Here is a 24,984-nt window from a genome sequence, read left to right on the forward strand (position 1 = left end):
ATGTACCCTCCTGTGGTTTGAATGGCAGTGTCTCAGGCAGAGCTGCTATTCTCAGGAGGAGGTGAGCCAAAGGTGGGAGGTTTATGTGTTTGCTCAGTTGTTTTCTAATTATTCCTTGGACTATGCAAGGGCTTCCTCTGGCCATGGAGGGGTGAAGTTGCCATGGAGCAGAGAAGAATGAGGCTTCCATTTGCATTTCCTTCTGCTGAAATTTCTTCCTTGCCCTCTTCTATTAGGTCATGGCAAAAATCACAAAGATGCAGCCTCAGTGCGTGCCACCCACCCCATACCTGCTGCCTGTGGCATTTATTACTTTGAGGTGAAGATTGTCAGCAAAGGAAGAGATGGGTAAGCCCCTCCTGACCACGTTCTTTCCCCCAACACTGAACTGTTCCTGTGGTCAGAGTTTGAGGTCTCCTGGTTGACACCTGTGACTGGTATGAGCTGCTGAGCTGCATTGGCCTGGGCTGCAAAGGGTTGAATAGCGGATACGTCTGTTACCTGGCTGTGGGCATGGCCTGGTCTAAGCAGCAGCTTTTGATGACAAATAGGTACATTTTATAGAGGAGGGGCTTCTCTTTAGTGATAGTGTAATGAGATACATCAACAGGTCAGGGAAACAAACAACAAGTTTACATTAACAAATCAGCGTCCAGAATGGAGTTCCCCCACTGTTGTGTGGTGTTTGTGACTTCCCTCCTTTCACACTCTTGCTGTATTCAAGGTTCCTTTTTATGGCATTTAGTCATGGTAGAGGCCACTGTAGACTTCAAAGGGATAGTAGAGTCTTTGCAGCATTCATCAAAGCTGTGGCAGCCACTGGTCCGTCATCTTAGGGTAAACAGCATGCACATGGTCAGAATCAGATGAGCTTGCTACTCATAAACTTGTTTTTCAGTCCAGGGACTTGAACACCAGTTGGATCAGCTTTAGGAAGGTCCTCGTTAAAGTCAGCATTAGGGAGGCTCCCTATTTTAGGGTGATCTAAGCAGATACAGGAAATCAGAGGGGAGATTTTTCATTTTTCTTCCTTTTCTTCTCCTAGTCTCCCTTTTTTTCTGGCCGTTGTCACAAAGCAGGTGTTTAAGTTGTGAAATAACATAATTTTAGCTGCTTTGGAAAGGTTTTCCTCATCAGACCTTAGGTCTGGTGTGGGTAGTTTGCGAACCCCACCAACGACCTTCCTTCCAACACTGATGTGTGTTCTTGAGCATTCAGAATACTTCCTCTCTCCTAGGGACTGTTCCCCTTGTGGTACAGGCAAAATGCCTGGCGAAGGGGCTCTGCTGGGGGCAAGACTGCTGGAATTGGAGCTTTGCCTGCTTCCTCAGTGAAGTTGTAACATCTGTGCCGGGCAGGGCTCTGTGGTTGTGAGTAGGTCATGGGGCTTTGATCTCCTTGTCTGTACTGTGGGGAGCTAGGCCAGCATCTAAGCTACCTGTAATCCCAGAATTCTATGATTCTGAAGTTCTGATTGTGGCAAGCTATTGCATCTTTTACTTTTATCCCCATATAGAGCATTTACAGGTAGGAAGTTTATATTATTGGAGAGCTTTAAATCTTCTATTTTCCCTTTCCACCATCTAATAAAAGCACATGTATTTAATGTGCTAGAACTAGTGTGAATGAGAACGGCCTCTTAAAACAAACACTGCAAAACGAGTTACAGTGTAGACGGAAATGTTGGTGCTGCCGTCTCATATTGCCAAGGAAATGCAGGGGCATCTGCTAAACGTGTAGGGAGGAAAACGGATTATTTTCTCCAGAGTCCTTAATCATAGATAAGAGCGAGCTAATAAAAGACAAGAACAGTTTTTCAGAAGGTCTCTACATTTCAGTTTAAATGTGGAGACCTGGGTTCCTTCACCTGGCTTTTAACATTTCAGTCATCAGTGGATCTTGCTGGCAAAGGCCCTATATCTCGTTAGATCGCCTTACTATAGGTATTTCCTACAATCCAAAGAAAGTTGAGCATCTTTTCCCAACTTTCCCAGCATTTTTACATGAGGTAAGTATAGCTGTTAAGCTGACCTGGAAATCTCAGTTTTAGAAAGGTCCCAGGTCATGTATGCTTGTGGTGGCCTGCTTCAGTTGACCACTGTCAGAGGAAAGGTGTGTGAATGTCACCTATGGCCTCTTTATGGAATCCCTGAAAGCCTTCTCATGGCTAAGATATAGCCAGATGGGCCAGGTGTGGTTTTCAGGAGGCCAAGGGCAGTTCCAGGGCAGACAATGATCAGCTTGTTTCCTGTTTCCCATCAGTGTTGAAGGTGTTTGGTCCATGACCCAGGTGCTAACCAGTTATGTAGCTTTCCTGTATTATCTACTTCCATCCTCATAGCATCCCTGGAAAGTGGCTGGAGCAGATGATGATGTACCTGTTTTGTGGGTGAGCCCTGAGCCCCTGGGAGGTTTGGTGACCTGCCCTGGCTGTGGGGCTTAGGGTGCAGTGGAGTAGCCTGACTTGTCAGATGCTCACACCTGATTCCATACACGTGTGTCCATGCTGCTGCTGCCTTTCCCTGTTGCATTCCTTCCCTGGGTAGAGTGAGGGAATGTCCAGTTGGATCCCTAGGGGATCACAGTGTTCTTAGGGGACAGAGCTGAAAGGTGCTTAGTGCTGAGTAGGCCCAGAGAAGTGTGGCGTGCTCTGCACTGGGCTCGACTGACTTACCATCCCATTGAATCTGTAAACTTGTTTTTCTGTAGATTTGAGTACAGGCCTCCTTTGTAAAAGGTGTTTATGAACCCAGTTGTCAGTGTCATTGTTTTCCAGAAAGGCCTTTGTAATGACGATGTCTTTTGTAGCAGAACACACTAAGCTTGTCTAATTAGAAAGGTTTCATTTCAAGGGTTATACTGATTCATACCTTCTGTGTGCCAGGTGCATGCTAGGTACAGGGAGAACAACAGTAAAGCCTGCACAGGCCAGCCTTGTCCTCAGAGAGCCTCTGGCCTATTCTGTAGAGAGTCCACTGAAAGGCCCTCTATAAGAGGAGGCAGAGCCTGGGCATGGTTTTGAGGGATGAGTAGGAGTTTCTCAGCAGGTGAGACCTGTTGGGCCTAATATGAGCCTGGTTGGTAACTGGCTTGACATCTGGGTGCTGGGCTTTCTGGGCACTCCTCAAATATGAGGGAGAGCTGGAGAAGGAGGGATTATCTTTGAGCTAAGAGCCAGGCTTAGACTGATGGGCTTCAGCTGCATTTGCCGAGTCACCAGAGCTGGGAACCCCAGGAGCAGATCTGGTGGGGTGAGGAGACATCAGAGCCCTGCCACTGGTGCCAGGAGATAAGGGCATCTGGGTTGATCTTGTTAGGAAGCCAAGGAGGCCCTGAAACTGAGGGTCCCTGGGGAAATGACATGCTCAGGCAGAGTTCATGGACCTTTGGGTGTCTCCAGCTCTTAGTGATGACACATGGAGGGTGTGGCTGACTAGGCTGACAGATGCTCCAGTGTGACCCTCAAAATAGACTGTAACATCATCCCAGCAGCGGCGGCGGTGGTGGCGGCCTCCTGACATGTGATGAGTGGCTCTACCCAAGAACAGCAAGCCTGGACTAGAGCACTGGATGGAGCTGCGGGGGTGGGATGCAGGCGCTCTCCTCTCCTCTGCATCTGGTGCTCAGGCCCAGGCCCTGTGGCCCTTTGGCCACAGCCAGCCTGCCTTTCCTTTCACTTGCAGCCAGCTTCCTTTGGCCAGGCAGTAATGTGCTCATCCATTAATTCTCCACATGACAGTGAGGCACCCATTGTTTTGTCCCAGGCCCAGACCTGGGCCCCAGGAGCACAGGCCTGAGGCCTATCTAGAGAGGAGGCAGATAGGCCTGTGCACATGACCTCACAGGCTGGTGTAGAAAAAGCCCATCCATGGTGTGTGCTGTACCCAAGGGTGGCCCAGAGGTTGGACTTCCTCCTGTACCTGAGAGTCTGGGGAAAGCTTCATATAAGAGGTGATGATGCTGAATCTGGAAGGATAGGTTGGAGGGTTCCAGATGGACAAAGTGAGAAGCGATGCTCTAGATGACAGGAACAGTGCATCAAAGACGTGGAACACAGGGCATGAGGTAGGCAGGGGCCAGGTCAGAAATACCTTATGTGCTTTGTCCAGAGAGCTTGGGCTTATCCTGAGGGCAGTAGCAATGTACGAGGACTTTGGATCTGCCTGCACTTTTGATATTTATTTATTTATTTACTTGGCTGCTTGGGGTCTCAGTGGGGGCATGTGGGATCTTTAGTTGTGGCATGTGAGATCCAGTTCCCTGACCAGGGATCAAACCCAGGCCCCCTGCATTGGGAGCACGGAGTCTCAGCCACTGGACCACCAGGGAAGTCCCCTGCCTGCACTTTTGAGAGTGGATAGGAGAGAAGAAACTCTCCTGGTTTGGTTCAGCCAGGCCCCTCTGACTGAGATTCCTGTCCGGTGTGGGCCAGTGGCTTTATTTTTATTATTATTTAAAGAATTATTTATTTATTTATTTATTCATTCATTCATTCATTCATTATTGGCTGCGTTGGGTCTTCGTTGCTGCGTGTGGGCTTTCTCTAGTTGTGGCGAGCAGGGGCTACTCTTTGTTGCGTTGTGGGCTTCTCTTGTTGCAGAGCACGGGCTCTAGACGCATGGGCTTCAGTAGTTGTGGCTCGCGAGCTCTAGAGCGCAGGCTCAGTAGTTGTGGCACATGGGCTTCGTTGCTCCGCGGCATGTGGGATCTTCCCAGACCAGGGCTCGAACCCGTGTCCCCTGCATTGGCAGGCAGATTCTTAACCACTGCGTCACCAGGGAACCCCTGGGCCAGTGACTTTAGGTCCTTGACTCTGGGCATGGCTTTCCTACAGCAGTTGTCTCTTCTCTCTCTTGGCTGGCCTTTCTCCTGTATGGTGGGACGCATAGGTAGGATGTTGAAGACTGGTAGCCAGAGTGGCTTCTCGGAGGTGGAATGCCTCTGTGTGTGGCTGGTATTCTCTGGTACTCTGGTTTTGTTAAGTCCCATCTGAAAGACAACATTGTCCATGATTTTTCATGGAGACTCAGAGATCCACTCACCCAGTTAAGATCTCACCTGCCATGTTTCTGGTTTGCAGAGCTACTTGAGCGCAGGCCCTCCAGTCTAGAGACAGCCTGTGGCTGGCCTCTCACCCTGGGACCCCCACTCCAGTCTCTGTGCATTGTACAGTGCTGTTGAGAAATTTGGTGCTCATCTGTGGACCTGGAGAAGGCCTGTCCTGCCAGCTCTGAGAAGTAGGTGCTGTCTTTGCCCAAGGCAGGTACAAACAGTGATTGTGCCCCGTTCTCACCGACATCCCCCCAGTGCTCATGGCCTCAGGGGCAGATGCTGAGCTTTGGGCTGCATCTCTCCCTAGTAACACATTGCACTGTTTCTGGAGGTGTGGTGTATTGGGGCTCTGGAGCAGCTTGGAGTGTTGTATTGCTTACCTGTATTGGGGGTTAAAGCCCCGGTCTAGTTGGGTGGGTGTACTGAGGTGCAGCTCTGGCCTAGAGTGAGAGGACTGGAGTCCACATGGCATCCTCCTTTCTGGTAAGACCTATTCCTGCCCTGAGCACATCTGGGCTTCCCTGAAACCTCCCTGCCCACTGTATGTCACCACCCAGGCTCCAACTTCGAGGTGAGAGTGAGGAGTATGGCTTCTTTATTCATAAATGGGGACTTCCTTGGTCAAGGATCAGCCTCTAGAGAAATTCCTAAAATTCACTTCATGCCTACCCCACCCCCATTATTGTTTGTTCTCGGGAATGTTTGGTCTTTTCTTTTCTTTTTGGGGGCCGCACCATGCAGCTTGCGGGATCTTAGTTCCCTGACCAGGGATTGAACCTGGGCCCCCTGCGGTGGAAGCGCAGAGTCCTAACCACTGGACCACCAGGGAATTCCCTGGTCTTTTCCCTAGATGAGTCACCAGGTAAGGGAGATTCCCTGTTAGAGGGGAAACAAGGAGCTTATCCGAGTGGAGCACAGGAGGCTGGTCTCAGCAGCTCTGCATGACAGGCACTGTGTGCCATCCTATTCTGGGACCATTGGGAGGGAATCAAGGGCCCAGAGTGGGTGGTCAGAAGTTAGAAGGAAGGGACTGATCACTAGGAGAGGGGTGGATAACACCGTGTCAAAATGCAAGGATGTTCCTCTGCCTCCCTAGAAATTTTGTTTAAAATCCACATAAAATGTCTTTCTAGTTCTAGGATCCTTGGTGTTCTGTTGTAATTGAATTGTGAGGTTGTGACTCTTGCTAGAAATGAGACAAGGGGACTTGGTGCTGGAACAGGGCCCAGCCCCCTGCCATGAAGGGGCCAGTGAAAGATGCTCTGGACTGTGTAGGGAAGTGTGGGAGGGGTAAGCCTTAGCATTCCTTGTACACTCTCTTCCTCTCCTACCTCTTGGACCTTAGAGATGGCCTGGGATTCAGGGAAGTTTAGGTTATGGGTGACAAGTGTCAAGGCTCAAATACCCCCATTGTCCACTCAGCTTGCATGGCAAATGTTACGGATTGATAGCAGCATTCGTTCTTGTCCAGACAGAGCCCCAGATGTTTTCTCACTGCACAGTGCACCAGGCAGCTGCTATCTTTTGGTCAGAGTTGCATCATGAGACAAAACCTACTGGTCCTCAGGATAGAGACGATTTAAGATGAGAAGCAGTGGAGAGAGGAGAAGGGCAGTTGTGCCCAGATGGTCCAAGGGCTCAGCTTGTCTCTTCTAGAGGACATTGCCGAGGCAGAGCTGAACCAAGAGGAAAGAAGTAGAGGGGACGGTTTGCTGAGCAGAACTGGTTATAACCTGGTCTACAAAACCATGTGTCTGAAATTGGCATGGGCTATTTTACAGAATGCTCTCTTTTAATATCAACTGTTGTGCGAGCAGTTTATTGGTAGTTACATTTGCCTTGCCTTTTTTTTTTTTTTTAATAAATTTATTTATTTTTAGCTGTGTTGGGTCTTTGTTTCTGTGCGAGGGCTTTCTGTAGTTGTGGCGAGCGGGGGCCACTCTTCATTGCGGCGCGCGGGCCTCTCACTGTCGTGGCCTCTCTTGTTGCGGAGCACAGGCTCCAGGCGCGCAGGCTCAGTAGTTGTGGCTCACGGGCCCAGTTGCTCCGCGGCATGTGGGATCTTCCCAGACCAGGGCTCGAACCCGTGTCCCCTGCATTGGCAGGCAGGTTCTCAACCACTGCGCCACCAGGGAAGCCCAGCCTTGCCTTTTTTTTTTTTTTTAACCAAAATGTTTTTTTATTTTACCTATAATTTTTTTTAAACTGTAAAGGAATACATTCGCTCTTGTAACACCTGACATGGTGTACATTTTTAAAATATCAATAGATAGCAGAAGGGACAGAGACATGCAGGTTTAAACAAATCCAGGTTATTGCCATTATGTACGTTATATCGTTTGAGACTAGTGCAGAAAACAGAAACGATTCCAGATATTTTAAGCAGGAAGGAGTTTATTACATGGAATTTGAAGCTTTCAAAATCATTAGGACTTAGTTTCCATGTAATGGTAGGTTACTTGACTAAGACCCCGTGCTGAGAATAATGAAAGATGCTAAGTTACAAACCAGCAAACTCAAGGCCAGTTTCTGGATGAACACCTGTAACTAATTAAGGGTAATATCTTAGGACCAAAGAGCATTTGCTGTGTCCACACTGAGCTCTGCTCCAGCTTTACAATTACACAGGGCCAGAGAGGTTAGGGTCCAAAGCTTACGGGATGTGGGGTCTGGTGGGAACCCTCTCACATTCAGGTGGGGTGCCCGTTGGTTATACCCTCTAGTTAAGGGCAGTGTCTTTGGTTTTGGAATGTGGTAAGCTCTGGAATTTTTTAAGTCTCGGTACTTGAGTTTCCCAGGAGATTCTTTAGGGAAGGAGCCAGAATGCAGGGTTGTGAATAAACCTGCCTAGGGCCACCCATGGGGGCTGTTCCGTCCCTCCCTGTCTTGTGGACTCTCTGGGTGTTTTGATGGTGCCGGTGGTAGTGTGTGCATGAGGGTCTCTAGACACACATTCAGAACCACGTTCCTCCCTGCGAGCATATCCTGTCTCATGGTCCCTTTGCCTTCAGGCTTGCTCTTTCTTGGATGGTACCGGCTTGGGTCCGTTCATCTAATACCCTTCCTCTCAGTGGGGGGGCCTGCACAGAATTGGGCTCAGTGGGTGACTGGGTGGCTTCCTGGTAGAGGGGCAGGGTTGGGGTGTGGCTGCTAGAGGAGCAGCTTGTACACGGTAGCTGGTGTCATGAAGGACTGTGGCTTTAAGCAGGCCCGTCAGACCAGGAAGTAAAATCCCCAGCATCAAATATTAGCCCTCATTTCAGACCTAAATGTCAGTTGGTGTTTCTCCTGAAATGTCTCCCAGGGGCCGTTTTGTAACCACGACCCCAGAGATCTCCTCTGTTGTGGAGGCTGTGGATTTCTTATCTGGGGCAGGTTCTGACAGAGACAAGATTGCCAGCCTTGCGAGCTGTGGCTTATGTGTTAGATGTTAAGAGGAAATTGTCCAATGAGATTCCAGTAGCTCCTTGGGGGGTCTGAGGCAGGGGACGGGGCAGTGGTGACTGGCCCTTTGACCTGAGAGGCTTGACGGCAGAGCTTACCTTCCTGCAGCCCCCGAGAGCCATCTCAGCCCTGAGGCTGAGGAGCTTGTCTCTTCTCTCCTCTTTGTCACTTCCTACCAGAGCTCTGTGGGCCTGGAGACATTCAGCTGATGGAACTTAAATTAAAAATGTTCAGGCAATTCCCTGGTGGTCCAGTGGTTAGGACTTGGCACTTTCACTGCCAGGGTCCTGGTTGGATCCCTGGTTGGGAAACTAAGATCCCGCAAGCCTTGTGGCACAGCCAAAAAAAAAAAGTTCAGGTCCCATAGTCATTGGCAACATTTGTTAAAAGTGTCTATGGGCTTGCCAGTCCATAAAATCCACCTTCCCTCTAAGGAGAAATGGATGAAAAGTAAAAAGAGGTAGTTCTGTGTTCTTCACTCTTGTCATCTGCTGTGTGCTTATGGTGAGGGACTTCTTTCTTCTGGCCCTGACATGAGGCCAGGATACTCTGATGCTTTCCACTGAGCTCTGCCAAGCCCTACTTGTCTTGTCCGGAAAAGCCAGATGAGGCTAATGCTGGCCTGCAGGGCCATAGGTGTGTTTTTGGTGACACTGTGTGTGTGTGTGTGTATGTATGGTAAAATAAATATAACATAAAACGTACCATTTTAGCCATTTAAAAAAAATAAATTTATTTATTTTTGGCTGTGTTGGGTCTCCGTTGCTGTGTGCGGGCTTTCTCTAGTTGTGGTGAACGGGGGCCACTCTTCGTTGCGGTGCGCGGGCTTCTAATTGTGGTGGCTTCTCTTGCTGTGGAGCATGGGCTCTAGGCGCGCAGGCTTCAGCAGTTGTGGCATGCGGGCTTAGTTGCTCCGTGACATGTGGGATCTTCCCAGACCAGGGATTGAACCCGTGTCCCCTGCACTGGCAGGCAGATTCTTAACCGCTGTGCCACCAGGGAAGTGACCGTCTTTTCAGTTCTTTTGAGTGTACACTTAAGAATTGCTTGTGATTCACTTTGTTATAAAGCAGAAACTAATTAAAAAAAAAAAAAAAAAGAATTGCTTGATTAGCATTCCGTGGCGGTCCAGTGGTTGGGGCTCTGTGCTTCCACTGCAGGGGGCCCGGGTTAGATCCCTGGTCAGGAAACTAGGATCCTACAAGCCCCATGGTATGGCCAAAAAAAAAAAAAAGAATTGCTTGATTGTTCAATGTTTAACTTTTTGAGGAATCACCAAACGATTTTCCAAAGCAGCTATACAATTTTATATACCCACCAGCAATGTGTGACGTTTCTAATTTCTCTACATCCTCACCAACAACTTATTTCTTTCTTTCTTCCTCCCTCCCTTCCTTCCTCATCTTAGGTGTGAATTAGTATCTCATTTTGGTTTTGGTTTGCAGTTCCTAATGACTAGTAATGTTGAGCATCTTTTCATGTATTTATTGGCCATTTGTATATCTTCTTTGGCGATACAAACATCTATTCAAGTCCTTTGGCTATTTTATAATTGAGTTGTTTGTCTTTTTGTTGTTGAGTTGTAGGAATTCTATATATATTTTGAATAGTAGATCCTTATAGGACATATGAATTGGAAATATTTTCTCCCATTCTCTAGGTTGTCTTTTCACTTTTTTTTTTTTTTTTTTTTTTTTTTGCCTCGCTGGGCAGCTTGTGGATTCTCAGTTCCCTGACCAGGGATCGAACCTGTGCCCCCTGTGGTGGGAGTGCGGAGTCCTAACCACTGTACCACCAGGGAATTCCCTCTTTTCACTTTCTTGATAATGACCTTTGATGCATAAAAGTTTTAATTTTGATGAAGTCCAGTTCATCTATTTTTTTCTTTTGGTGCTCATGATTTTGGTATCATATCTAAGAATCCATGGCCTAAACCAAGGTCATGAATCTTTTCCCCTATGTTATCTTCTAAGAGTTTTATGGTTTTAGCTCTTGTATTATGATCATTGATCCATTTTGAGTTAATTTTTATATAAGATATGAAGTAGAAATCCAGTTGTCCCAGCACCAATTGTTGAAGAGACTATTCTTTCCCCATTGAATGGACTTTTAGCATCCTTGTTGAAAGTAATTCAGCCGTATAAATTTATTTCTGGACTTTTAATTCTATTCCACTAGTCTATATGTCCACCTATGCCAGTACCACACTGTTTTGATTACTGTAGTTTTGTAGTAAGTTTTGAAATTGAGAAGTATGAATCCTTTAACTTTGTTCTTTCTTCAAGATTGTTTTAGCTACTTGGGATCCCTTGCAAGTCCATATGGATTTTGAGGACTGACTTTTCCATTTCTACAAAAAAGACTGTTGGAATTTTGGTAGGGATTGTGTTGAATCTGTAAATCAATTTAGAGTATATTAACAATACTCTCCATCTTAACAATATTAAGCTTTCCAGTCCATGAACATGGGATGTCTTTCCATTTATTTTTGTCTTCTTTAATTTCTTTTAGCAATGTTTTATAATTTTTTGTATACAAACCTTTCATCTCCTTGGTTAAATTTATTCCTAAGGGTTTTTTTTTGTTTGTTTCTTTGTTTGTTTTGATGCTATTGTAAATGGAATTGTTTTCTTAATATTCTCCTTCAATTGTTCAGTGTTAGTATATTGAAACTGCTTTTTGTGTGTTGATTTTGCATCCTGCGACTTTGCTATTTATTAGATAGTTTATTAGGTCTAGTAAGCTTTCTGTATATTGTTTGGGACTTCCTATATATAGGATTTTCTAGATATAGGATCATGTCATCTGCAAATAGAGATAGTTTTACTTATTCCTTTCCAATTTTTATGACTTTTATTTCTTTTTCTTGTCTAATCGGTCTGAGTAGAACTTTCAGTACAGTATTGAATAGCAGTAGTGAAAGGTGGACATCCTTGTATTGTTCCTCATCTTAGGGTAAAAGCTTTCAGTCTTTCACCATTGGGTATGTTGGCTGTGAGTTTTTCGTACATGCCCTTTATCATGTTGAGGAAGCTCCCTTTTGTTCCTAGTTTTCTGAGTGTTTTTATCATGAAGGGATGCTGGATTTTTCAAATGCTTTTTCTGTCAATTGAGATGATCATGTGTTTTTCTTTTTCCTTCTTTCTGTTAATGAAGTTTATTATATTGATTGATTTTCTTTATTTTTTTCTTTTGGCTGCATTGGGTCTTCATTGCTGCGTGTGGGCTTTCTCTAGTTGCGGTGAGCGGGGGCTACTCTTTGTTGCGGTACGTGGGCTTCTCATTACAGTGGCTTCTCGTCGCGTAGCACGGGCTCTAGGCACGCAGGCTTCAGTAGTTGCAGCACGCGGGCTCAGTAGTTGCACGTGGACCCTAGAGCACACTGGCTTCAGTAGTTGTGACGCATGGGCTCAGTAGTTGCAATGTGTGGGCTCTAGGGCACGCGGGCTTCAATAGTTGTGGCTTGCGGGCCCTAGAGCACAGGCTCAGTAGTTGTAGCGCATGGGCTTAAGTTGCTCCACAGCACATGGGATCTTCTTGGACCAGGGCTCAAACCCACGTCCCCTGCATTGACTGGCGGATTCTTAACCACTGTGCCACCAGGGAAGTGCCTTGATTGATTTTCTTATGTTAAATTGCCCTTGATTTCCTAGCATAAATCTCAATTGGTCGTGATATTAATCCTTTTAATGTTGTTGAATTTGGTTTGCTATAGTTTTGTTGAGGATTTATGCATCTCTCTTCAGAAGGTATATTGATCTATAATTTCCTTTTCTTTTGATGTCTTCTTGATGGCTTTTTGATTGCTTTTCCAGGGTCTGCCCCATCTTGGGCTTGGAACTGGGTACAGCACATTTGCAACAGTACCCAGACATTATTCTGCCAAGAACCGAAGTCTCTGGGCCAGAGCTGGGAAGGTGCTTAGGAGCCCGTTTAGTCCAACCTCTCTTCTTCTGATAGGGAACCTGAGATGTGGGGTGAAATCAAAGACCCACAGTCCTGAGTTAGGCTGCAGTGTCTGAGACCAGGCTTCAGGGTCTGGGATGTTGTCTCTGGAGCCGTGCCGCAAAGTGTCCCTGTCACTTTAAAACCCTTCAGGGGCTTCTCTTCAGGAGGGAGGAAGGGAATGTCAGACTTGTTGCCAAAGAGGTTCCTTGCGTGGAGCGCTCCAAGCTATCTCTGAGGACCAGGTGGGGGATTACAGCAAAGGGGTGGTCTCCTCCCTCCAGGCCTTGCTGTATATCTTCAAAGGGTGTGAGAGTCCAGAGGCCTGCTTTCTGATGTCCTGTCCTGTGTCTACCCCCAGGCCTGCCTGGGTCATGGAAGACTCTCCAGTCAATTAGAGCTGTGCTGAGGCTGTGTCACTTCAGCGGGGTCTCCTGAGGGTCTCCTCTGGGTTATGCTTGGGATGCACCAGGAGCCCCAGCTCCTCTACTGAGTGTGGATTTTGACCATTTCTTGCTGTTTCTGAAGGTGTGCTCTTCTGATGCAGATTCTGCCCTCCTGTCAAGGCTCAGGGAAGTGAGTATACGGAGGAGCTGACCATGAAAACCAGGTCCCTCATTGTGCCTCTCTGGCATTGAAATGTTGCCCTGGGACAATCCAGGGAGAGTCTGATGGGTGAGAGCCAGCAACCTCCTCATTATGCAGCCATCAGCTGGCTCTTGAAAATGATTTTTCTATGATTATCAAAGTAATTTATGCTAATTGTAGAAAATCTGGAGAACTAAAGAGAAAAAAGAAGAATCTAAGCTGACTGGAACGTGCTCACAACTCTGTGCGTGACTGCAGTGGTTTCAGCGGACTGTTGCTTTTGTGGGAGAGTCAGCAGAGGCGGATGGAGGGCAGCACGGACCCCAGAGACGGCCAGTCCATTCTCAAGGCTGGGCATTTTCCAGGGCCCCAGTTTGGACCTGCTGCCTCAGGGTGGACCTGGCTGTGTGGTCAGCCGAGGGCCACGGCTGCTGCTGCTGCTGCGGCTCTTTTCTCTCCTGCTCTCTGGGAGATCCTGACCCAGCCCTCTTCTCTCTGGAGCCTGACAGAGAGGCGGAGCCACTCTTCTAGCCCATGTTGTGGTTTTTGCGGTGAAGAATAGAGACTGAGAAGGTAGAGGCCGACTCACGGCCTCTCTGCCATGAGAGCTCGTCTGTTGTCCCTCTACACTTACTGGCTGTTTCACCTCTCTTGACAAACGCTATTTTCTATTTTGCTACCATATTAGAAGAAAGGAGTAAATCAGATGGGTTTACCTTACTTTCAGTCATTTTATGGGGTAAATAACTGTTCGCCCAAGCTTCTCAGGTATATCCTGCTACTTGAAAAGAAAGCTCTAGTGGAGGTGTGAAGTGTGGGGAACTAAGCTCTGTCTGTGCCTGTCACCAGCTTGGGGAGTGAGAGCCCTTGTTGCGTCCCTCCCAGGAGACCGTGGCAGCCTGTGTCTGTTAGTGTTCCTAGCATTGCCTGACCCATTACCAAGAAGGAAGCAAATGCCCACCTTCTTTCTCCTTGGCAGTCCCATGTAAACAGGCATTTGTTTTTAAATGTCCCAAGATCCAGGCCTTCAAGGATGGCCTACTTTCCTTTACCAGATTCCAATACTAGAAGAGCCTCCAGTGCATGAACTAGAGGACAGTGGGGTTGTCCACTCATTTCAGTGGCTGCCCTGAGGGCTCTCTGGATTCATGGTGATAGTTGAGGAAGCAGACTCTGACAGGCCAAGTGATGTGCCCTTGGGCACATGGTGAAGAGGTGATTTGAATCTGGGTTTGTCCAATCTATTTGCTCTGATGCAGGTATGTTTCCTGTTCAGCTGTTTGTGCACAGTGTAAAGGCTTGGAGGAGAGCTGGAGCAAGGCTGCTACTGACCGGCACTTAGGCTCCAAACTTTCCAAGTACGTCTCAGAATTGCCCTTTCTTTGGTGACTGGTTGTGTTGGGATGTGTCCTGGGCAGCTCCTCCCCAACCCAGTAAGTTCACCGTATTCTAAAGAACACTTGGCTCTCTCCACATCTTGCCATCCCACTGTTTCTTTCCTTGTCCAGCCTTGTCATCTTCCACTGGGATGATTTTGGTAGCCTCTAGTTTTGCCTCTTCAATCCATTTTTCAAATATCAGATGTTTGATCAGTTGCGCCCTTTCTAAACCCTTTCTGCAGCTTCCCAGTGACCTCCCATGAAGTTCAAACTCCTTAAGCTAGCATGCAGGCTGTGTGTGAATAGCTTGTTTCCGGCTCCAGCTTTGGCTCTTTTTAGGTCTGCCCAAGCTGTGACCCAGCCACACTGAACTCCTCTCACTTCCTTGACCACAGGGTTGCTTTCTTGCCTCTACGCCTCAGCACATTCTGTTGCTTCTGCGTGGAACAAGCTCCTTTTTTTTTTTTCCCTCATCTCCTTTACTAGGTCTTGGCTCAGCCTTCGCTTCCTCTGGGAACCCCCCACTCATTGCACCCTGATTCTCTGGCCCACCCCTGACTTGGCACTGGAAACTGTTCCAGGGCAGGGAATCCACCCTTGTGTCCCCAGCGCTGTACTAGGCACAGAGGATCTTTGTGGAATGGGTGACTACGGAGGCCTCTATGAAGAGACAGTTATCACACCTGTTTTTACAACTTTAGCAAGGACCCAACAGCAGCAAACAACCCATTCATTTTCAGGTGCCACCAGAGATCAGCGGAGGAGAGGCAGTGTCAAGGTGACTTCTTAACGTCATTCTTCCTGCTTCTTAGATCCAAAGGTGAACATACTTGGGTTTGGGTATTTTTTCCTTATTGTTTTGCCTCATTCATGGCAACCTATCGGAGAGCTGGGACCACATCAGTCCAGGACCTGGCAAGGCACTACACATGTTACTCATTGGTGATTTTTCTTTTTAATAAATTTATTTATTTCCGTATTTATTTTTGGCTGTGTTGGGTCTTCATTGCTGTGGGTGGGCTTTCTCTAGTTGCGGCGAGTGGGAGCTCTTCTTCGTTGTGGTGCGCGGGTTTCTCATTGTGGTGGCTTCTCTTGCTGTGGAGCACAGGCTCTAGGCACGTGGGCTTCAGTAGTTGTGGCTCGCGGACCCCAGAGCGCAGGCTCAGTAGTTGTGGAGCATAGGCTTAGTTGCTCCGCGGCATGTGGGATCTTCCCAGACCAGGGCTCGAACCCATGTCCTCTGCATTGGCAGGAGGATTCTTAACCACTGTGCCACCAGGAAAGTCCCCTCATTGGTGATTGAGAGGAAACCTCAGGTCTTACCTAGATTTTTTGTGAGTGGATGGAGAAGTGAACTTCCCTTGTGCCTGTTATGTCACTAGGTCTGTGGTTGTAAGTCATTTAATTTCACAGAGCTGAAGTCCAATGTCAGCAAGAGGGGAGAATAGTACTGGGGATGTTGTGACTGAGTTCAGAGCTCACTTATCTGTCACATAGCTCTGTCATGACCTCATACCACCTAGAAGCTGAGGTTCCCATTGAAATGTGGCTGGGAGAGAGCCTGTGACTTTGGTGATAAAATTCTTTACCAACCTGTGAATGGATGAATCCTAGGCGTTTGTTGAATGTCCATTATGTGCCCAGCACTGCACTGACTCTTGCTTTTCCTCTGAGGGCTGGGGGCTCCAGCCCATAGCCCCTGCATCCTGAAGTGGGCAGCAGACACAGCATCTGTTCTCCCCACTGTGGCATGAGACGTAGGGTTGGAGCCTGCAGACTTAGGCTCCATCTCTTGTGCTTGTGTATTTGGGTTGAGGGATTGATGTTTGGGACATATCAGAACCAAATAAACTCATATTCACATGCTGGGTTTTTGGCCAGAGATGACACCTTGGAAAAGGCAGGTAAAGATATTATCTCCCTGGACCCTAAATGACCAAGCTTGAAGAGAGGAAAAGACTTTATGTAATAACAAATGTTATAATTGGTGATAGTGGGCTTGAACCTTTTTTTTTTAAAACAGTTGTTCTGATATGTGTTCATTTATTGTATTGTGGTAAAATATAAATACATAACATAAAATTTACCATTTTAATCATTCTTAAGTTTACAGTTCAATGGCCTTAAGTACATTAACATTGTTGTACAACCATCACCATCATCTGTCTCCAGAACTTTTTCCATCTTGCCAAACTGAAACTCTGTACCCATTAAACAATAACTCCCTGTTCTCCCCTCCCCCTAGACCCTGGCAACCACCATTCTTCCTGTCTTTATGAATTTTATTTCATTTAGCATAGTGTCCTCAAGGTTCATCCATGTTGTAGCATATGTCCAAATTTCTTTCCTTTTTAAGGCTGTATGATATTCCATTGTGTGTATATACCATATTCTGTTTATCCACTCATCAATAGAAACTTTCTACCTGTTAAAAAACAAAAATTCAACTGGTGAATTTGAAGATTTAATTGGCTTTATTCAACGGTTCATGAATTGGGCAGCATCCCATCTAGCAAGTAGAGAGATACTCCTTCCAAGGGGTTGTACAAAAGGAAAGGTTTTTATCTGGCAGAAGGAGGGTGGGGCAAGGAAGTTATTAGCAAAAGAAAAGAAGGATTGTTTTAGGCAGGACATCTTTTGCAGGAAGGGAATGGTGGGGTTTTATCATGCAGATTACCTCAGTAGTGCTAATCAGGAAATTTCAGATTGATTGTTTAAAGGTCACATTCCTGAGAGAGGTTCAAAGTGCAATTAATTTTTTCATTAATTAATTAATTAATTAATTAATTAATGGCTGTGTTGGGTCTTCGTTGCTGTGTGCCGGCTTTCTCTAGTTGCGGTGAGCGGGGGCTACTCTTCATTGCGGTGCGTGGGCTTCTCATTGTCCTGGCTTCTCTTGTGGAGCACGGGCTCTAGGTGCACAGGCTTCAGTAGTTGTGGCACGTGGGCTCGGTAGTTGTGGCTTGTGGGCTCTAGAGCGCAGGCTCAGTAGTTGTGGCACACGGGCTTAGTTGCTTCGCGGCATGTGGGAATCTTCCCAGACCAGGGTTTGAACCTGTGTCCCCTGCGTTGGCAGGCAGATTCTTAACCACTGCGCCCCCAGGGAAGCCCTAATTTTTTTTTTTTTAATTGAGGTATAGTTGATGTGCAGTGAAGTCTTGGTTTGCTGTCCTAGGGGCAGATAACTCCATTTTGGTCTTGTTATTTCTTTTTAATACACCTTTGGCTGATTGTGAACAAAGCCACTATGAATTTGGGTGTCCAGATACCTGTTAGAATTCTGCTTTCAATTCTTTTGGGTATATGCCCAGAAGTGGAATTGTTGGATCTTATGGTAATTCTGTGTTTGAATTACCATATAATTAACTGCCATACTGTTTTCCACAGTGGCTGCACCATTAATACACGTGGGTTTCAGTTTCTCTACATCCTCACTAATACTTGTTATTTTCTGGTTTTTAGATAATAACCATACTAAAGGGTGTGAAATGGTATCTCATTGTGGTTTTGATGTGTATTTCCTAATAATTAGTGATGCTGAGCATCTTTTCATGTGCTGATTGGCCCTGTGTATCTCTTGTTTATTCAAGCCCGTTACCCACTTTAATAGAGTTGCTTGTTTTTTTGTTGTTGATTGTAAGAGTTCTTTGTATATCCTGGATATTAAACCCTTATCAGGTATATGATTTGCAAATATTTTTCCCATTTCTTTGGTTACTTTTCACTGTGTTGACAGTCCTTTGATGTACAAAAGTTAGATGTAGTCCAATTTATTTTTTCTTTTGTTGCCTGTGCTTTGGGTGTCCAAAGAATCCAGGAAATCATTGCCAATTCCAATGTCGTAAAGCTTTTCTCCTCTGTTTTCTTCGAAGAGTTTTATAGTTTTAGGTTTTACATTTAGGACTTTGATCCATTCTGAGTTAATTTTGCATATGGTGTATGATAAGGGTCCAACTTCCTTCTTTTCTTGTTGTTTTTTAAAATAAATTTATTTATTTTATTTATTTTTGGTTGCATTGGGTCTTCATTGCTGTGCGAGGGCTTTCTCTCGTTGTGGCAAACGGGCTACTCTTCGTTGCAGTGCACGGGCTTCTCATTGTGGTGGTTTCTCGTTGTGGATCATGGGCTCTAGGTGCGCAGGGTTCAGTAGTTGTGGCCCGTGGGCTCTAGAGCCCAGGGTTAGTAGTTGTGACGCATGGGCTTAGTTGCTCTGTGGCATGTGGGATCTTCCCGGACTAGGGCTCGAACCTGCGTCCCCTGCATTGGCAGGTGGATTCTTAACCACTGCGCCACCAGGGAAGCCCCAATTTCATTCTTTTGCATGTGGATATCCAGTTGTCCCAGCACCAGTTGTGTATCTATTTGGATATCCAGATGTCCCATTTGTTGAAAAGACTATCACTTTCCCATCGAATCGTCTTGGCATCTTTATTAAAATCAGTTGACCACATATAGGAGAGTTTATTTCTTGGTTCTTAGTTTTATTTTATTTTTATTTATTTATTTATTTTGGCTGCATTAGGTCTTCGTTGCTGTGCACGGGCTTTCTCTAGTTGTGGCGAGTGGGGCCTACTCTTCGTTGTGGTGCATGGGCTTCTCATTATGGTGGCTTCTCTTGTTGCAGAACATGGGCTCTAGGCACCCGGGCTTCAGCAGTTGTGATGCGTGGGCTCAGTAGTTGTGGCTCGTGGTCTCCAGAGCACAGGCTCAGTAGTTGTGGAGTATGGGCTTAGTTGCTTGTGGCATGTGGGATCTTCCTGGACCAGGGATCGAACTTGTGTGCCCTGAATTGGCAGGCGGATTCTTAACTACTACACCACCAGGGAAGTCCCCAGCTTTTCTTTTCCCAAATGGATGGCATTGATTCTGTATATTGCTTTAGGTAGTATTGACATCTTAACAATATTGTCTTCCAATCCATGAACACAGATGTCTTTCCATTTATTTGTTTCTTTTTACTATTTATTTAAATACTTTATTTATTTATTTGGCTGTGCTGGGTCTTATTTGCAGCATGTGGGATCTAGTTCCCTGACCAAGGACCGAACCCAGGCCCCCTGCATTGGGAGTGTGGAGTCTTAGCTTCTGGACCAACAGGGGAGTCCCTGTGTCTTTTTAAAAATTTATTTATTTATAAAAATTTATTTATTTATTTACTCATTCACTCACTCACTCACTCTGCCGCATGGCTTGCTGGTTCTTAGTTCCCTGACCAGGGATCAAACCCTGGGCCCCAACAGTGAAAGCCCTGAGTCTAACCACTGGATTGCCAGGGAATTTCCTATTTCTGTCTTCTAAAATTTCAGCAGCATTTTAGTTTTTAGTGTACAAGCTTTTTGCCTTCTTGGTAAAGTTAATTCCTAAGTATTTTATTCTTTTTGATGCTATTGTAAATGGAATTATTTTCTTGATTTCTTTTTTCCTTTGTTCAGTGTTTATGTTGAAACACAACTGCTTTTTTTTTTTTTTTTTTTTTGCGGTATGCGGGCCTCTCACTGTTGTGGCCTCTCCCGTTGCGGAGCACAGGCTCCGGACGCGCAGGCCCAGCGGCCATGGCTCACGGGCCCAGCCGCTCCGCGGCATATGGGATCCTCCCAGACCGGGGCACGAACCCGTATCCCCTGCATCGGCAGGCGGACTCTCAACCACTGCGCCACCAGGGAGGCCCCACAACTGCTTTTTGTGTGTTGATTTTGTATCCTGTGACTTTGCTGAATTTGTTTGTTAGTACTAACAGTTTTTTGTGGAATATAGGATTCCTACATGTAGGATCATGTCATCTGTGAACAGAGATAGTTTTACCTATTCCTTTCCAATTTGGATACCTTTTATTTATTTTTCTTGTCTACTTGCTTTGGCTAGAACTTCTAATACTCTGTTGAATAGAAGTGGCGAAAGCAGGCATCTTTGTCCTGTTCCTGATCTTAGAGGAAAAGTTCTCATTCTTTCACCATTGGATATGATGTTAGCTGTGGGTTTCTCATATAAGGCCTTCCTTTTTTTATGTTGAGACAGTTTCCTTTTATGCCTAGTTTGTTGAGTGTTTTTGAGAAGTAATTTAATATACTGTACAATTCACTCACAGTGTACAATTCACTGTTTTTTTAGTATATTCACAGGGTCCTTATAGTTTTTTTTCTGCTCTTTGCTGATCTTAGACTGGTTGGTTAACAGTTTTTAAGTGTATGAAGACTTGCTGGAAGGCTGCATCTTTTTGTAATTTTAGAACATCATACTTTTGGAAAAGACTTAATATCATCCAGTGTTTGAAAAATTGGGACTCATTCCCTTTGAACACTGACTTAGCTTGACCTCATATGAACATGCAACTTAGGCTTCTGTGGGGCTGCTCCCTGCGTCATTGACACTCACGGGGGCATGACATCCAAGTGTGGGTATTGGTCTCCTCTGTGTGCTCTACCCTTAGCTTATCTACTCAGATTCTCAAGTTGACCCTGGGGTTTGTACAGAGGCTCCCAGGCCATCCACTGGTAAACACTGTCCCACCTGTGGGGCAGAGTCTACAGGGAGGTGTTGAGGGCTAGCTGCTGGAGGTGGAAGAGGCTTCCCCTATGGAGAGACATAAGCAACTTGTGTTTGAGTGCATGTGCCTTAGTAGTTCCCTGTTCCCATGGGAAGCTGTGGAACCAGAGCTCTGTTGCTGGTGGCCAAGCATACTCTTCCTGGATGACCCTTGACCTCCCCTATTTGCAGTAACTTTAAGCAGTTGGGGGTCACCCAGGAAGCTCATGTGCTTCAAACACAAGCCCTCATCTTAGTGTCAGGAAACCTGTATGCCAGGGATGGGATCACATGTGATGTTGGGCAGAGGCCAGGCCCCTCTAAACAGGGCAGGATAAGTGGCCTGGCATCCAAGTCAAGAAAACTCCTGGTTATGTTGCATTTGCATATGTTGATTGATGACTGCGGGGGCAGTTGGGGTAATTTGCTGCTTGGTCAGCTGTGGTGTAAAGGGAATGGAGACCAACTTTTGGCAGCATCTTCCACTTAAAGTAAGGAAGCTGATTATTTGGGCTGCCGTTTTTCTGGGCAAATGTGCAGGTTTTAGTCTAATGGGAATCCTGCCATCAGGCTTACACAGCTTCTGTTCCTGATGGTCCTTGAAGGTCCCCTCCTGGCAGGAGGTAGCAGGCAGTTTGAGAGTCTTTTGAACCATGGGAGTCACTCTTTGAAGTGCTGTTCCTTTCCCTTTTCTCCTTTCCCTTCCCTCCCCTTTCCCCTAACCCCTGCAGGCCCGTTATTTGGCCCACCGCCCTGTGTTGATGCTGTCTTTTCCTGGGTCCTGCCCAGCAAGATGGTGGGTAGCTGGTTTCAGGGGAAAATGGGTGGGTCAGAGCCTTCCTCCCTGCTCTCCAACACCCAGTGGTGCAGCTGGCCAGAGAAGGGCAAAGGGGCATTTGCTGCAGGTGGAAGGCTCGCAGCTTCAGGACCACCACGTTGTGGGGACTCTGGTAGTGTTAGGAAACAGGTACATAAGGTGCATGGAACATGCCAGGAGAGAAGAAGAATGGCCCAAGGTGGGGAAATGTATGTAAAATGGTTTCTTGCAGAATTACAACAGGGAACAATTAGAATGTAAATGTAAGCTACTTGGAAGTGGTCAAAATAAGGCAACCCCATGTAATTGCTTTTTTTATTTTTTTTTTATTTTTTTTTTTTTTTCCGTATGCGGGCCTCTCACTGTTGTGGCCTTTCCCGTTGCGGAGCACAGGCTCTGGACGCGCAGGCTCAGCGGCCATGGCTCACGGGCCCAGCCGCTCCGCGGCATATGGGATCCTCCCAGACCGGGGAACGAACCCGCATCCCCTGCATCGGCAGGCGGACTCTCAACCACTGCGCCACCAGGGAGGCCCTTGCTTTTTTTAAAAAAAAAATTTTTATTGTGGTAAAATATACATCACATAAATTTTATCATTTTAACTTTTGTGTGTGTGTGTGTGTGTGTTACGTGGGCCTCTCACTGTTGTGGCCTCTCCTGTTGCGGAGCACAGGCTCCGGACGCGCAGGCTCAGTGGCCATGGCTCACCGGCCTAGCCGCTCTGTGGCATGTGGGATCTTCCCAGACCGGGGCACGAACCCGTGTCCCCTGCATCGGCAGGCGGACTGTCAACCACTGCGCCACCAGGGAAGCCCCATTTTAACTATTTTTAAGTGAACAGTTCAGTGGCATTAAGCTCATTCACATTGTTTTTATTTACTTATTTATTTATTTTTGGCTGCATTGGGTCTTCGTTGCTGCACATGGGCTTTCTCTAGTTGCGGCAAGCGGGGGCTACTCTTCTTTGCCGTGCACGGGCTTCTCATTGCGGTGGCTTCTCTTGTTGCGAAGCACAGGCTCTAGGCACGTGGGCTTCAATAGTTGCAGTATGCAGGCTCAGTAGTTGTGGCATACAGCACTAGAACGCGCGGGCTTCAGTAGTTGCAGCGTGTGGGCTCTAGAGCGCAGGCTCAGTAGTTGTGGCACATGGGCTTAGATGCTCCGCGGCATGTGGGATTTTCCCGGACCAGGGATCGAACCCGTGTCCCCTGCATTGGCAGGCAGATTCTTAACCACTGCACCATGAGGGAAGTCCTTATTCACATTGTTAATGCAACCATAAAGTTATCCCTTAGCCGTCTTGGTTGGGGTAACCGTAAAGTTACCTCAAGCCGTCTTGGTGTTTTCAATATTGTGAGCTTCTCAACTACCTCTTGATGCTCATATGTGGTTAATTCAGGCATCATGTGTGGGTTTCTACTATTTTACACTTAGATAGTGGTGACTTGTTTCTCTTATTTCTAAGTTCTTGGGGAAATACCTCACTGTTTCTTTGTACACTACAAATATTTAGACTAAAAAAACCCTGTTCATTTCCTTTTCTGACCTTCCCTCTCATGAGTGCCACTGAGATATCTTTGACAAAATTGCCCAGCATGCGTCCCACCTGGCTGTAGCTGCCTAAATTGTTTAGGTACCTGGAAGAGTACGGGGTGTGTCTCTGGGGCCTCACACACCACCACCTTCAGCTTTGGATGACTGAGGAGGCCAATGGTGAATGTATAGGACAAGGGTAATGCATTTGGAGACCCCAGAGAAGAAGCCCTGTGTGAGGGGTCTTACGATCCTATATGGATCCAGCTGGCTTTACTTCTTCCATGTTTTGGTCTTCGCTGAAGAGTGACTTGTCCGTTTGGTCTTGATCTTGCATTATTCTGCCAAACACTACCTAGGATTGAACTAGTTACTTTAGGCACTTCTTGGGAATAGATTCCGCCACCTTAGCTGGAGCCAGAAACCAAGGGACTGGAAGCAGTGACTCCAGGAAACTTTCCTCTGAAACTGAAGCCAGTGGTTCCTGGTTACAGACACTACCTCCTGTTTCTCCAGCTGCTTAAGGCATTGAGAGATTTCCATTAGAAAATCAAAATGTAAAGGTTCTCCAAGAACCACTAGTTTGTTAAAAGAGTCTCTACATTCATTGCTTTTCCTGTTTTTCTGTCTTTTACCAAGAAATATTTGAGAAGGGAGATGCATAATCATTTGCTAACCAGAATTTTTGTATGTATGCTTTTTCAAAGGTACATGGGAATAGGACTCTCAGCTCAAGGCGTCAACATGAACAGACTTCCTGGTGAGTCATTGGCTAAGAGAACATTTTTCTGCTCTCTTGATCCATTCTGTGATGAGAGTCATGGTGGCAGCCAACAAGCTGGAGAGGACTTTGTTTGCTGGCTGCCTACTTGCTAAGCCAAGCCATTGGGTGGAGGATCCTGAAAGGTGGCCATTGGGCCGGGCTGGTGTGGGCTTCCGTTCCAAAAATTAATTGGCAAGTGATTGTCCTTCATGGAATTTGAACTGTTTGCAGTCAAAACCAAGTGACCTGAGCTTGCTCCCAGTGGGAATATGCCTCAGTAGCCCTCACTGCTGTTGGCCTTTGCTTACCAGCATGGGACTCTGGCATATATGGAGAGGAAGGCTGCCACCAACATTGGTTCCTTTTTTACTTTACCATGTTAATGACCAAAGTCTTTAAGTGACCTCCATGTGGAAGACAGTTGAGGCAGTTTCTTAATAAATAGGAGGATGTGCGTGAGACTTAGATTTACAGTCAGCAACCTCAGATTTGTGGAAGGTTCTGGACCCTGCAGGTGGGCCTCCTCCACCACCCAGGCACCCTTTCAGCTGTTTTCTGCCCAGCAGTTCATGCCCAGTCCTGGGCTAGGCACAGTTGAGGGGACAAAAGCCTCTACCAGAAGCTGGTGGGTTCTAGAATATGGTCCTAAGTCCATTTGTGCCTTGAGTGGTATAAGTGACGTGGTGCAAGCTGTCCTGACACTGTCACGGAGGCAGGAAAAGTCCTTGTGTTTTTGCCCGGGCCCTCTCTACTTTTTGGCCTCTGACACAGAGAAGGCAGCTGGCTTTTTCCAAAGAGTGAGTAGCACTTAAACCGTATGTCTTTTCCAATCTATGTTTAATATCAATCAGGTTTTCTCGTCATTGACTAATTTCAAGTACTTGAAATCTAGACCTGCTCAGGATTCAACTAATTGTCAGGAACCTGACCTTTAAAAAAAT

General features: G+C 46.5%; 1 protein-coding gene across 2 annotated transcripts in view; it reads left to right on the forward strand.

Annotated features, from left to right (window-relative positions):
- The window catches only part of RANBP10 (RAN binding protein 10), a 67,015-nt gene that overhangs the window by 886 nt on the left and 41,145 nt on the right, over window positions 1-24,984 (forward strand). For both annotated transcript variants that reach the window (XM_082607344.1, XM_082607345.1), the window contains exons 2-3: window positions 237-348; window positions 23,988-24,040. In XM_082607344.1, coding sequence (XP_082463470.1) covers window positions 237-348; window positions 23,988-24,040 — 165 coding nt within the window. The remainder of the gene's footprint in view (window positions 1-236; window positions 349-23,987; window positions 24,041-24,984) is intronic.

The sequence above is a fragment of the Mesoplodon mirus genome (assembly GCF_964341445.2).
Source record: "Mesoplodon mirus genome assembly, chromosome: 19".
NCBI classification, from domain to species: domain Eukaryota; kingdom Metazoa; phylum Chordata; class Mammalia; order Artiodactyla; family Ziphiidae; genus Mesoplodon; species Mesoplodon mirus.